Below are 13,144 nucleotides of genomic sequence, written 5' to 3'. Positions count from 1 at the left end.
CATGGGAGTGACCCTTGTGACATCATTTCGTGCTATGGCAGCTCAGTTAGAACAACATGAATTAAAAGAGCAAGAGGACTGCTCTGATCGTTTTAAGTTGGTAGAAGCAGGACTATCATTTTTTCTGCAAACAGATCCTTGTTTGGATAGTGCTGCCAACTCTATATACTGCGTTTACCTTGGGGCCACCTTCTGTGCAAATACAGCAGTTCATCAGAGACGGCAAATTATGTTCGTCCTGCTCGCTCATTGTGTTGGTGTGTGGTTTCTTTTTAGTGCAACAAACAATGATGTCAACATGGAGGGAGCGGTCATGTTGGCTGGTGCTTTGTGCTCCTGTCCCAACTTGACAGAAATCCACATCAGGTACTGTTTCTGCACCTGCATATTTAAATTAAAAAAAAGAGCAGGCATGTATACAAAGAGCTAAACTTATTGTGGAGATGATGGTCTTGTTAACAATAAATTGGCATTAATATGGAGGCTGGTTGATCTGACAGTGTAGTTGTTTTTACAGTGATGGAGGGAGGAAACAGTTGATCCTGAAGTTCTGCTCTGACAGAAGGTGGGAAACTTGCATTCAAAATTAAACCACTGTCTACATTGTGTTATTAAAGCTTATTCTGTCTTTATCTTGTTTTTCAGTGATGTCAAAGACAGGCTGAAGATGTTCAGGTACAAAAAAAGACACAGTTGTCTGACTTTATTCTTAAAAACACAAACTCTAGAGCTGCAAAGATTCATTAGATGCTCTCCAACTATTTTGAGGAGTGGTTCATACAAATAGTAATTTTTCAAGAAAAAAATCCACACTTTTAGGCTCTCAAGTATGGGAAGTTATTGCTCATCATAGTTGTAGGACGTTGTGATGGTTGTGATTTATCAACCAGATAATGAATTGATTTGATTGTCATGTCATTAGGAAAGTTATTGTCTTTTATTTTGTAGGATAAACAACAGCAGCATCCTGCCATCTGATATCGCCGCGCTGTGTCGAAAATTGGCTCAGTGTCGCTCCCATTTGGAGTTTGAGTACGTTCAATAATTGTTTATCTATCCACATGTTATTATTTTGTGATATTATTAAAGAGATGGGAATTGACATACTTGTATGTTGTGTTAGTTTGTCTCACAGTTCACTGAAAGACGAAGGTGTCAAGAATTTGGTCAAAGCCCTGCCGAAGATGGCGTCACTGCAGAGGCTCAAGTAAGACATGCACACGCGGTGTTGTGGTTGAATTTCTGTAGTTATATCTAGTTTATTTTGCTTGGATCAAATTTAATGATTAATGTTGTTAATACTGATGGTCAGGTTTGAACTCGTCCACCACTCTAATGCTCCCTCATTGATGTCAGTGCTGTGCCTTTTGAGTAGACAAGGTTAGGGTTAGGGTTACCTATGACACTTATATGAGTCATTTAAATACATTGAGTTTTCATAAACCCTGTCCTCTGTTCTTCCAGTCTCAGCAACAGCATCTCTTCCACAACTGGGGCACTGAGCTTGGTCAGGTGTTTGACCGCCAGTCAGCGAGTCACGTCAGTGGAACTCAGGTACATTATTGATCTGTGTTACATCTGTAAAGAAATAAACAAAAACACATTGTAAATGAAATCGGCAACTATCACAAATAGGTTTCTTACAATAATAGATATCTGCCATAGATGGTAATATTTCTGATAACTGCTCCTTTGACCTCTTCTTCAGGCCCCAGAGTGAATGCTTCATCCATTTCGACAGAGTCAAAGCAGAACAAGCCAGATGCAGGTCTGTGATCAATAACTGAGAGTTTGTTTTGTTCTCTTGTTTACTGATTTAATTCAAAGACACATTCCACACAACTTTATTTTTCAGACCTGCAGAGTTTGTCACTTCTGCAAGAATCGGATTAGTTGTAGTGTCTTCTAGTTGCTCTTTCAGTCTTTGTGCCTGCCTGGTTCGTTCTGACAGTGATAATGATCTTGGCATGCGGTGGCGGAACTTGGCAGCGATTTGTAATTCCACAGGAAACACACGACAACATCCTGCCTGCTTGTATTTTTATTGTGGAAAATGACGTGCTTCAGTACCAACTGGTTTGGGTCTTTTGTTTATTTTTTTGTCTAAGCTAAGTTGAAAGAGTATGCAGTGTCTTTTTGAACAGCCCACATAATATCAACAATTGAGCGTTACCAACAAAAATGTAGCTTTTATGACCCACAAGCAGCAGTTTATGTGTGTGTTTCTCTCCAGTAAAGGGGGAAAATTTAAGATTTTTTTCATGTCATTTTTTTCCTGAACAACACATAAGCAATCAACAACAGATCGGCATTTTCACTAAACTCGTATGTCAACTTACTGTACAGGGGAAAAAAGGAAGCAAGTCAAGGCTTTAAAGTGTAACTTTAAGTGCACTTTCTATCATGTTACAAAAGGTGACTAAAACTAATGTATTTATCCACTTTGTGTATCTTTATCAAGGCAAGAGCAATTGATAACAGATACGGCCTGATCAGCAGGCATTTTCAATTTAAAATCTTTTTGATCAATCTTGGCTATGAATTATAATATTTTTAACATATAACACACTTTCTCTTAACTCCATGTGTGTCATTTAACTTATATTTTAGCTTCCCTTTTCCCATTCATTCTCTTTTTGCACTCAGTAAATGGCTCAGGAAAAACTTGTAATTGATTATCTGATTAGGAAGAGTCAGACTGAAGTACATTAGGTTCCCTGAGAGTTGTTCTCTCTGTGTGCTGTTTGACAAATAAGGAAGACAATTTCAGCCTAAGAAAGAAGAAGGTTGTACAGTAATACTCAACAACTCGCTGTAACTTCCTATGACTTTTACGCCCTCATGTAATTTCTGTCTGTTTTCTAGGTTAACTAATTTTAGGCTGGACAGCAACAGCATGGAGACACTGGTTGAGGTCCTACAGCAGGGACCCCAACTGTCTGACCTGGAGTACGTGCCACACACACTCTTGCATATATTAGCACCGTATCCATGTGCAAACCAGTGATTTCTTACAGACTGGAAATTAAGCAACTCTTTCTTCTGACTGCAGTTTAACAGATAGTCAACTGGAAGATGAAGGAGTCAAGTGTCTCATGGATTCTCTACCGAGGCTTAAAATCAACAGCTTTGTCAAGTAAGATTACATACTGACGTTTCCCGTATTAAGTTGCCAAATTGGTTCCATATAGTAATTTAAGTGACATGTCTGTGTCTTTTTTGATTATAAAGTAAATCTAGTCTCTATATATTTTGAGACAGATCCCTAAAACAAGCTGTCAGGACTTTTCTGATATCACAAAAAAGCACTCACCACTACCAGCTAGGCCACTTCATTCAGCCTCACAGGATGTGGTCTCTCAGAGAGAGATGAACCTGAAAACTGCTCTATTTATTTTTGACCACTTAGAAAACAGTTGCCAACAACAGCAAACATTTATCACAGTATATAGTTGTAGTCTTGTGAACTAGTGCCATGACATTTAATATTTTTAAACATGCCTTCATCTGCAGTCTGAGCAACAACTGCCTGACCCGGCAGGGGCTGCTGGACGTGGCCAGGACTCTGTGTACCTGTGATAAAGTTTCTGGTGTTGAGGTCAGGTGAGTCTGACCTGTAGGAATGAATGAGTGATGAGGAGCAATAAAAAAAAAAGCAATGCAAAAAAAGAACACAATAATATATTCACCCCCCCCTGTCTGTTTCTTTGTCCATTGACTCAACTTTGCGACGTTTGGTGGTAGTCTGGGAGCAGAGCAGAGATGTGTTATCTGGTTCAGACAGTACGGAGGCTGTGCAAAAACTCTGAGGTAAGACTTCTGATCAATATCACTGAACGCTGATAATGCTCTGATGTGTGACCGACGACAGTTTGATGTTGTGACAGTGGTGGCCAATCCAGTTTATGCGTTCACTGCCTTTAAAACACAGGAGTTCTGCCTCACATGACGCACAACAGTTTGGTAATCCCTGTCCAAACACTGAACTAGAGCCACAAAACCTTTAGAAGTTTACAAACATCCGACATATCAGGATTTTGCACACGGGCTGTGCTAAAACACTTTTGCCTTGCAGTGTACAACAATAACCAGAACCAGCACGATCAGCTGTGAACTGTTGATTTTCTTGATTCTTAATTCTCTGTGTTTTATAGTGTGATGTGGTCTCAGTGTTCAGGTTTTACTGTATTTATTATCAGACAGTATAAACATTAAAAAAAAAACCTCATATGTGTAGTTACTCATTGTCTGCTCCTTCCACCAGTGTCAGTCAGAGTAACCTGGAACAAGAACATCTGGTCAGATTGGCAGAGATCGTGTCTGACTGTCCCAGTCTGACTAAACTGGAGTAAGTTTCTGCACTTGGTATAATCTTTTTCTGTACTTTTGTCAAAGAAAAACTTGTTTTATAAAAGGTTAGTCTTATACATAAGGATTATAACTGAGACTTCGATTTAGACAAGGCTTTATCTGGATGTAGTGCATTTCAACTGTATTTAGATGTCTTGTGTTTATTTTATTTTCCATATCAGCCCTTAATACCCTGTGTTTGGCCCACAGGTTCAGGAACAACTCACTGCAGTCAGAGTGGATTGAAGACTTTGTGCAGGTGTTGAAGGTTGGTCAGAGAGGATGCAGTGTCAGGTGAGAAGACAAACAGTAGATCCTGTTTGTTCTGATCTGAAATGATAAACCAGTTTCACAATAACAAATATCTGGAAATACATATCTTATATAATAATAAACATATCTTATATAATAAGATCTTAAAATCCTGTGTCTTCCTTTCAGTATTGAGGAGAGTTGGATCAGAGCAGAAAAAGCTATTGGTTTAGTGAGTCGTTGTCTTGAGCTCAGCAGGAACATTCAAACTATCAGGTGACAAATGCAAATACACACACGCAGACTCATGCACACACACATTTACCAAGGCTGTACTCTCTTTACAAGCATTAAGAGTCACTGTAGACTTTCCCAAATCCAGGTTAACTGAATGTATGTTGTTGATTTTACAGGGTGCACCACACCACGCTACACCTGTTTCTGATGACGTCAACCGGACTGACCTCAGTCAGGTAATAATTAAGTTAAATAATTAAAATATATTATAAACCTTTAACTAACATTTATACAAAATTAAAAACATAAAGAAATAAACATGATAATAAATTCCTTGTTGAAATATACTGTACATTAAGTTGGCTCCTGTATCTAGGCTGCAAAACCCTGGAAACTATTTTCAGGAATGGAAAAAAGCCACATGCTATTTATTTGTTTGCACAGCTAATGACAGCAGGGAAAAGACAACGGCACACACTGTGTCTTTTGGCAGTTGTTCGTGTTCAGGAAGGAGTAAGGTGTTAATCCCTCCTGTTCCTCTCCTCTTTCTCACAGCTTTGTGGACTGTGCCCTAGAGGGCCACCAGCTCACACCTATGAAGAGTATCTTCCAGTGTCCTTCACTCACAGAGTTGGAGTGAGTCCTCTCCATTTTCTGTTTAAATAGCCATGAGCAATAATGGCATATTAATAAATTATGAGAGAAACAATAATATAAAGGTCATGTTTGTTGTCATTGTCCACAGTTTCTCCCACAACAGCCTGGAGATAGTTGAGTCTCTCTGTATTGTTTTAACCTTGTTGCCAAAACTCATATCTCTCAGGTAAGAGAGCTTTCGTTGTATCTCACGCTCTGGCTGACAGTTGGTATGAAGTTCATGCATGACAAGTATCTGCTCTCTGTTCGTCTTTTACAGTTTTGTCTCTAAAGAAAGAAGCCTGACTGTGGTTGAGAAGCTCTCTGAGGTCTTGCTGCAGTCGACACCTGTTCAGTGCCTCAAGTGAGCAACACAAACACATTTTATTACCTGTCCAGAGCATGATCATTTATTGCCCTTTCCCTTTGTACAAAGTGCACAAAAGCACAAACCAACAAACAATAATCTCAGCATCCTTTATATATTACTGATTACACCTGTAAACATAAGTAAGAAATTATAAATGTGAAAGTATGTTCAGAAATAATTCTTGATATTCGAGCAATTCTTCTCTCTTCCTCACAGTTTATCAGGTCATGTGATAAGTGACAAGGCAGTTCAGACTATGACCCAGATGTTTCCACGTTTGCGATCACTCAAGTAAGCATTTAACATGAAGTACAGATGATGTAAGTGTTGTATATTGTCTTTGTAATTAGTCAATGCACCTATGAGGCACAGTCACTGTGTAAAAGAGACATCATGTGCAGTTCACATGTTTTTTGGTATAAAACTAAAACTACTGGTGCTGTTTCATACAGTGCATGAACGTCTGACTTGTCTCCTCTAGTCTGTCTCATTGTCAATGGACGGAGGCTGGAGGGCTGCAGCTCATGGAGGCTCTGGGACAGTGTGTTCACCTCGAAGATCTTTGGTAAGACACACACACACACATGTTCATATTTATAAAAACAAGGACAGAAAGAGTGGCTTCTTATAGGGATAGTTCAACATTTGGTCAAATTGGCCCATTGCCATAATCCCTATTGTTTTAGGAGTAGGTTCGTTACCTTTATTTGTCGGTGCAAGCTATTTTTAGAACAGCGGAGCAGAGCAGTGAGCTGCTCAGAGCTACGCTACGGAGGCTCATGGGATTTCTTGGTTTGCCTCAAAAAACAACTCAGTCTCGTAACATTCCGTTATTATCTCATAGCGTGGTGAATGTGCAGGTCACAACTTGTCCAGAGGAGAGCATTTTTAAGTTGTTGGATTGTGTATTTGATGAGGGAAACCAAGAAATCCCATGAGCCTCTGTAGCGTAGCTCTGAGCAGCTCACGGCTCTGCTCCGCCGTTCTAAAAATAGCTTGCACCGACAATTAAAGATAATGAACCCCAGTCCTAAAACTTTTGGAGATTATGGCAATGGGCCAATGTGCCAAAATGTTGAACTATCCCTTTAAGTATCATGACGTATGAGTGTGTTTCTGTGTGTCTCTGTGTTGTGTTAATTTGTGTGTACACCCCAAGTCTGGACTCTGTGCACCTGGATGAAAAAGGCACGGCGTGTCTGGCACAAGCACTGAGGAGAATCAAATCGATTCGCTGTCTCAGGTGAGAAACTGTCTAATTTACTCAGTCACATGAAAATTCTGAAGACCAAAAAAAAAAAAAACTGGACCCAAAGATGAATTGATTTCTATTTTGCCAGTCAAATTGTCATATTATACCACACAAAACATTTTTTGACCACAGCTCACAAATAGATATACTAGAACTAAACTAGGTCAAAATTCAACTTCACTGTGACATCATAATGTTGTGCAAAAACATTGGCAGAGCAAGAAGTTGTGACCATATTTCATGCACCCTACTGTAGCTATTTGACAGATGCCTACAACCGGAGGGCGATAATTATGGTTACAAACATGTATTCATAGCTGACCTTTCAAAGCTCATTTTTGAAGGCGTCCCAAGTAAGATACGACCTCCTGTAGCCACTTGCCATGTACTTGTAATTTATTTAATATCGAAACTTAAGCCTGCAGAGCTATTCCAAGTAGTTAGTCGTTAATGATAATGCTGCGGTGACACTGACACGTTTTATTCGGACGTTATTTAGCGCCACTCGCGTCCCTGCCAAAGCAGCAGCTTCACCGCTCATGTTGCAGCCACTGTTGCTGCAGCTCATCATTCCAACATGTCATCAACTCCACATGATACTCATCATAAATAAATTGAGTCTGATCCTACAATTGCACCCCCCCTGACGCTCCCCACCCTCAGGGGAAAGATATCACTCCCCGCCCACTCATAGTGTTAAGCTGTTAAGTATAGCTCTCTTACGATCTCCCAAGATCAGGACACAGACATGAAATGTCAGCAGCTGTACGGTACATGAATACATATCATATTTGCATAGATATAAATCTGACTCAGATGACATGATGGTTTGTATAACACTACTAATCTTTGCGCTCTTACTATTAGGTATAGGGTAACAGTTTCACTGAATGGCTTATTGCCCAGTTGACTCATTTTATGTGGCTTGTGTGTGTGCCAGGTTAAACAAAAGTGACACTGCAGTTGGACCATCAGGAGCAAACAGCGTGTTGGATCTGCTCTCTGCTATGGATGGACTGACACGGATGGAGGAGATCGAGTTAGTGTTTCACACATGCAGAAAACCTGGCACATAAACCGTGTGATAAATGTGATAAACCCCTTTCAAATCTGTCATTGAAGTAAAGTTGTAATCAGCCATGTTGGATGTCTTGTGATTTCAGGCTGGAGGGCGGGAGGATGGCTGACGGAGGAGTGGAGCTGCTAACCAGACTGCTTCCTATCTGGACCGGACTCAGGAAGATCAGGTACAGTACACCGCTCATATATCATAAATCTTTCCACTTCATTTTCTACACCTACACACGTCAGCCGTGGTATTTCAAGCCTGCGGGTCATCATTTTATTGTTCTTAAGCTTGCAAGAAGAGTTTCTAAGATCTTAAATTAAAATGAATGCCAAAATGCTAATTATTTAGGAAACCTATTTTTAAAAAATTAAAATTAAATTAAAAAGGTATGTAGTAATATACTGTCTATGTCCAGCCCCCACAAATTCAGTATGTTTGTTTATGTATCTGTATGCATATATTATAGAGATACGGTATATCCTATAAATATATTACCAGCCCAAAGCTTGTCATTATATTTTCATATTTTAGAGACAACTTTAGGGACACATGCTTAAAATGAATGAGAAATGAATAAGAAAAATAGCATCTTATACTACATAAAAAATCATATAGACATTTTTTAATAATCAGAATTTGAATATACATATAATATACTTTCTATTTAATAGATGTCATTAACATGTACCTTCATATTTGCAGTATAATGTGATAACAACATATCCCCTTATTAGTGACATGGCAATATCACCCTTTGACATTACAAGGGCATAAACTGTACATGTATATCATACCTGATGGGCCCTTTCCTCTTCCACACATTTTACTACTGATTTTTTACTACACATTTTAACTGGTCAAATAATGTTACGCTTTGACATTTTTATTTTAAACTAATAAACTAAAGTCTATAAATCATGAGTTTGGCCTCTGCTCAGTATGTAGTGACAGTCACAACATACCACCAGCTCTTTTATTGGACAGTCTGCACCGTCTTTATGGGCAGCAGCTGCTCCTATTTGGCAGCATGTCCTTCCTCTCCAGGAGTGACACTGACAGTTTAAAAGCTCTTGTAAAAAGGTGCCACAAAGCTGTGGTCATTCAATCATTTGTTCACTCATTACAAGATGTTGTAGCTGTATACTTTTTTTTTTTTTCGAAAATTGCTTCATGGCTCCTGTTTAAGTTATATGCAGAATCGGACATTTCTGATGTTAGCACCACCCAGTGGTCGTCTCAAAGAATACACAACCACTGAATCTTTTAGAGAAAGACTTCCAACTACTTCTTTTTCTATTTATATATCAAATTTGTTTGTGTGTCTTTTTCCTTCCAGACTCTCAAAGAACCTCATCAGCGACCAATCAGGAGACAAACTACTGGAGGCTTTGGTCAACTGTAGTCATCTGGAGGAGCTCTAGTGAGGACATTAAATATCACATTTTTTAATTTTTATGTATGTAGCTCATTCATGTAAATATTATATTGGAAAACAAAACACTTGATAAGGTGCAGTGTTTTGCTTTATGAATTCAAATGAGCACTACTTGGCCATACCATGGCCATGAACATCTTTTTTTTAATCCTTTTTTTTTCTGTAACACTGAAAAGGTTTTTGGCTTTTTTGGCTTTTTTTTTTGTCAGATGTATTGGGATTAAAAAGAAGAATAGACATTATTACAATACTTATATTTACATAGTTCTCCCAGTAAAGAATGTAAAGATGTTTTTTTCTTTCCTCCAGTCTGGGCAGCAACTGTCTTGGTGATCTCACTGCTGCCAGGACGGCCCTCGTCTTCACATCAGTGACACACATCACAGTGTTAGAGTAAGTCTCACACACCCATTCAAGTTTGTCATTGACATTTATGACATTAAACAGAGTGATCCTGAGGTTTGTGTCCTTTATGTGTCGTTATGTCTTTTGCAGTATTTCAGAGAACAGTATTGGAAACGAGGGCTCAGTGAGTCTGTCCAAAGCAATAATGTGCATGAAGAACCTCACAAAGATTCAGTAAGACTGTCCAGCTCCTCCTCCTGTTGCTGTGGGAATGTCAACACTAATGGATGACCGGCTTCACTGACTGTTTCTCTCTCTTCAGGCTGACCTCTGTTGGCACGTCAAACCTGGGTGCTGTAGCTGCCAGTCTGGCCCACTGTCCTCTCATACAGGATGTGGGGTAAGAGACATACAATGAACTCACTAAAGTGCTGCTACAGTGATAGAAATAACTGTGTGTAATAGAAGCTGTGGTCGGATTGTGAAGTTCAAATTTTCAAAACATCCATCTCGTTTATTTCAAAACTTTAATCATGCAAAAGTCCAAGACCGAAAGCCACGTGAAGACTGTTGTGACAGTTTCAATTAAATATAAACTGAATAAATTGTTCTTGTCTGTGAACTTTACTCTCACTGTCTTTCTCTAGTCTGGGATGGAATAACTGTGGTGATGAGGTGGCCCAGGAGCTGGCCCGAGTTTTGCCTTCCTGTCAGAGGATGACCAGAATAGAGTGAGTTTAGTAAAACAATTGACAAGTTTGAAAATATTTTCTTATTTTTTTTATTTTTATTTCACATCTTGTCTTGGTATCCATGTGTTTATCTGTCCCAGTCTGGAGTCCAACAATGTGAGTGTTTGTGGAGTGGAGGCCCTGGTTAGAGCCTTACAGTCATGCCCTGCTCTTCAGATCATCAGGTAAAATGTCTCTCAGACACCTGCTGATATCATACTAGGTAGTTATAAATTAATTTCTAATATGCCACTGCTGTGTTTTTCAGGCTGTGGAGGAACAAAGTGTCTCCTAGCGAAGCCCACAGGCTGAGTCTGCAGGACAAGAGACTGAATTTCTCGTCCACCTAATGTGGCAATGGTTTTCACAAGTAACGCTCTTCCAAGTAACTACTACTGTGGTACTGTGGTGCTCTTGCCACACAAAAAAAAACAAATGTCGTTTCCTCTACAGGATATTAATCAGGAAACATGCGCAGTGATCAGCTGTGTGTCTGACAATGGCAGCAGCTTGTGCCTCTAACAGTATGAACAGTGAGAAAGACCACTGTGTATATTGCAGCACAATGTAGATATACGAGTTGGCGTTAATCTGAAATGTCATGAATGTTTAATCTTAGGAGCAGCTCTGGGGGTGCATGGTGTTGATGCATAAATGTACAGTTGAATGGTTTGTTGAGAAAATGTATACTAAGCACTTATTGGCCTCATTTCACAGCGGCAACCTCGGTCAGACTAGAGCACTGGAAAAGAGAGTAACGACACCACCATTGACTCCCGTGGTAAGGGTTTTGCGCCCCGAGTGGCAGGATATGGGTATTGCAAATGTGCCCAGAAAACTCATTCACTCCAATGTATGTGTGTTGCCCACTTGCTTGTAAATTGATGAAAACGGCCGTGTTTTTGTTTTTAGGTGTCTTGGTCATATCAAATTATACTTATAATTTGTTTATTACAAAATGTAGATTGAAACATTAATGTAGACAACTGTTTTTTTTTTTGTGTTTTTTTTACTCGCCTATGTGTTAATGTTCATCTGTAAAGGATCCTCAGTGATGCTATTAACGTGGGTGATCTATAAATGTCCTTAAATTATTGAAAACACCACACTTGCTCATTCACCAACAATGCCGAGATGTCAGTTCTTGGGCGCTTTTGCAATACCCATATTCCTCCATCAGGAGGCGCTTCCATTGAACCAATGCGTGTCGTTACTCTCTTTTCCAGTGCTCTAGGTCAGACTACAGCTTTTGATGGTTCAGCACCCAACCCTCAACCCTTAGTATCTTGACCGTGACGTCGGAGTGGCGTAACCGCCTGAGAGTTGAGCTTTAACTACTGCATCACCACCAGGAACAGAAATGTATCTATAGCCACAGTGAACAATTAAATCAGAAGTTGTCACGTAGGCTACACAGAATCACCAAAAGTTGATCAACTTTAAAGGGACATTGTGTAGAAATTACTCCCATCTAGCGGTGCGGTTAGGCAACTCAGTCGCATTCTTTATGCTGCATTTACGTGGAATCAGGGAGACGGACGACAGCCGCTGCGCGTAACGGCATAAACAAGCCTCTATGTAAACAAGTGGTCCGCCAGCACGAGGCAAAACAATACACATAGCAATATGTTGTCATGGTGATGTCGTATTGTTTACCTGACCCGCGTTTTACCGGCTTTCTCTCGTCGACTAAAACGACATCTGGTTTGTTTTCGACTGCCATCTGCCTGACAGCATCAGTGTGACCCTCCATCCTTCCTCACACTACACCGCGGTGATGGTTTTCACAGACGCCACCTCGATCGTTTCTCCCCGAACCGACCACTCCGGTGTCTCCAGTGAGTTTCCGTAGTTTCCTACAGTCACGCTGCCACTGAACGTAAAAGATGGCAGCCAGCACTGAGCTTACCCGCTCTATGTATATAGATATGAACGGCAAATTCAAAGCTTACCAGAACACTTCAGTTTGTTGATGGGGGTAATTACTGATGAATGAAACAAATATTTTTGAATGAAATAATTGATTTTCGTAAATGGACAACTAGAGAAGCTACACAATGTCCCTACTAATGTAATGTAATTGTAATGTAAGTTATTACTAATTTGCATTTTTGCCAAAGGCATATTAGTACACACACAGAAATTTTTAGTTGAACATTTCTTCTTTATTGTCTTGTTTTTTAAGGTGATGAATTGAGTGTTTTTGACCAGGAGCTGATCCGTGCTGCTGTGAAACTAGAGGCCGTGATGTAAAGGAATCCTCCTCTAATATTTGTAAGCAGACTCACATAGACTGAGTCACTTTGCACTGCAGTTGTGTTTACAATAGGGGGCCACATGGGTGAAAACACAATAATACATGAACTCAGTGAAGTGGGAGGCGCTCTCTGCTCCCTGCTCTTATATCATTTAAGGTTGTGGCCTCCATCCAGTTTGTGTATTTATTTCTGCTGTCACTATGGAAATT

At 39.8% G+C, this 13,144-nt stretch overlaps 1 protein-coding gene across 1 annotated transcript in view; it reads left to right on the top strand.

The window, feature by feature from the left end:
• Positions 1-12,129, top strand: part of nlrc5 (NLR family, CARD domain containing 5) — a 28,364-nt gene extending 16,235 nt beyond the window's left edge. Inside the window, exons 25-55 of the mRNA XM_085779875.1 lie at positions 277-366; positions 518-565; positions 646-675; positions 949-1,032; positions 1,124-1,207; positions 1,465-1,554; positions 1,709-1,768; positions 2,866-2,949; positions 3,053-3,136; positions 3,514-3,603; positions 3,745-3,810; positions 4,265-4,348; positions 4,561-4,644; positions 4,792-4,878; positions 5,016-5,075; positions 5,395-5,475; positions 5,585-5,662; positions 5,756-5,839; positions 6,062-6,136; positions 6,327-6,410; positions 7,005-7,088; positions 8,038-8,136; positions 8,261-8,344; positions 9,503-9,586; positions 9,911-9,994; positions 10,097-10,180; positions 10,269-10,346; positions 10,594-10,677; positions 10,779-10,862; positions 10,946-11,405; positions 11,912-12,129. Of these exons, the coding sequence (XP_085636001.1) occupies positions 277-366; positions 518-565; positions 646-675; positions 949-1,032; positions 1,124-1,207; positions 1,465-1,554; positions 1,709-1,768; positions 2,866-2,949; positions 3,053-3,136; positions 3,514-3,603; positions 3,745-3,810; positions 4,265-4,348; positions 4,561-4,644; positions 4,792-4,878; positions 5,016-5,075; positions 5,395-5,475; positions 5,585-5,662; positions 5,756-5,839; positions 6,062-6,136; positions 6,327-6,410; positions 7,005-7,088; positions 8,038-8,136; positions 8,261-8,344; positions 9,503-9,586; positions 9,911-9,994; positions 10,097-10,180; positions 10,269-10,346; positions 10,594-10,677; positions 10,779-10,862; positions 10,946-11,027 (2,374 nt within the window). The 3' untranslated portion in view covers positions 11,028-11,405; positions 11,912-12,129. The remainder of the gene's footprint in view (positions 1-276; positions 367-517; positions 566-645; positions 676-948; positions 1,033-1,123; positions 1,208-1,464; positions 1,555-1,708; positions 1,769-2,865; positions 2,950-3,052; positions 3,137-3,513; positions 3,604-3,744; positions 3,811-4,264; positions 4,349-4,560; positions 4,645-4,791; positions 4,879-5,015; positions 5,076-5,394; positions 5,476-5,584; positions 5,663-5,755; positions 5,840-6,061; positions 6,137-6,326; positions 6,411-7,004; positions 7,089-8,037; positions 8,137-8,260; positions 8,345-9,502; positions 9,587-9,910; positions 9,995-10,096; positions 10,181-10,268; positions 10,347-10,593; positions 10,678-10,778; positions 10,863-10,945; positions 11,406-11,911) is intronic.
• The last annotated feature ends 1,015 nt before the right edge of the window (positions 12,130-13,144 follow it).

This window comes from Trachurus japonicus, chromosome 6 (genome assembly GCF_045865225.1).
Source record: "Trachurus japonicus isolate A0001 chromosome 6, Traja_1.0".
In the NCBI taxonomy this organism is placed as follows: Eukaryota; Metazoa; Chordata; class Actinopteri; order Carangiformes; family Carangidae; genus Trachurus; species Trachurus japonicus.
Note: the sequence above shows the minus strand (reverse complement) of the source record. Positions and strands in the feature narration are given on the sequence as shown.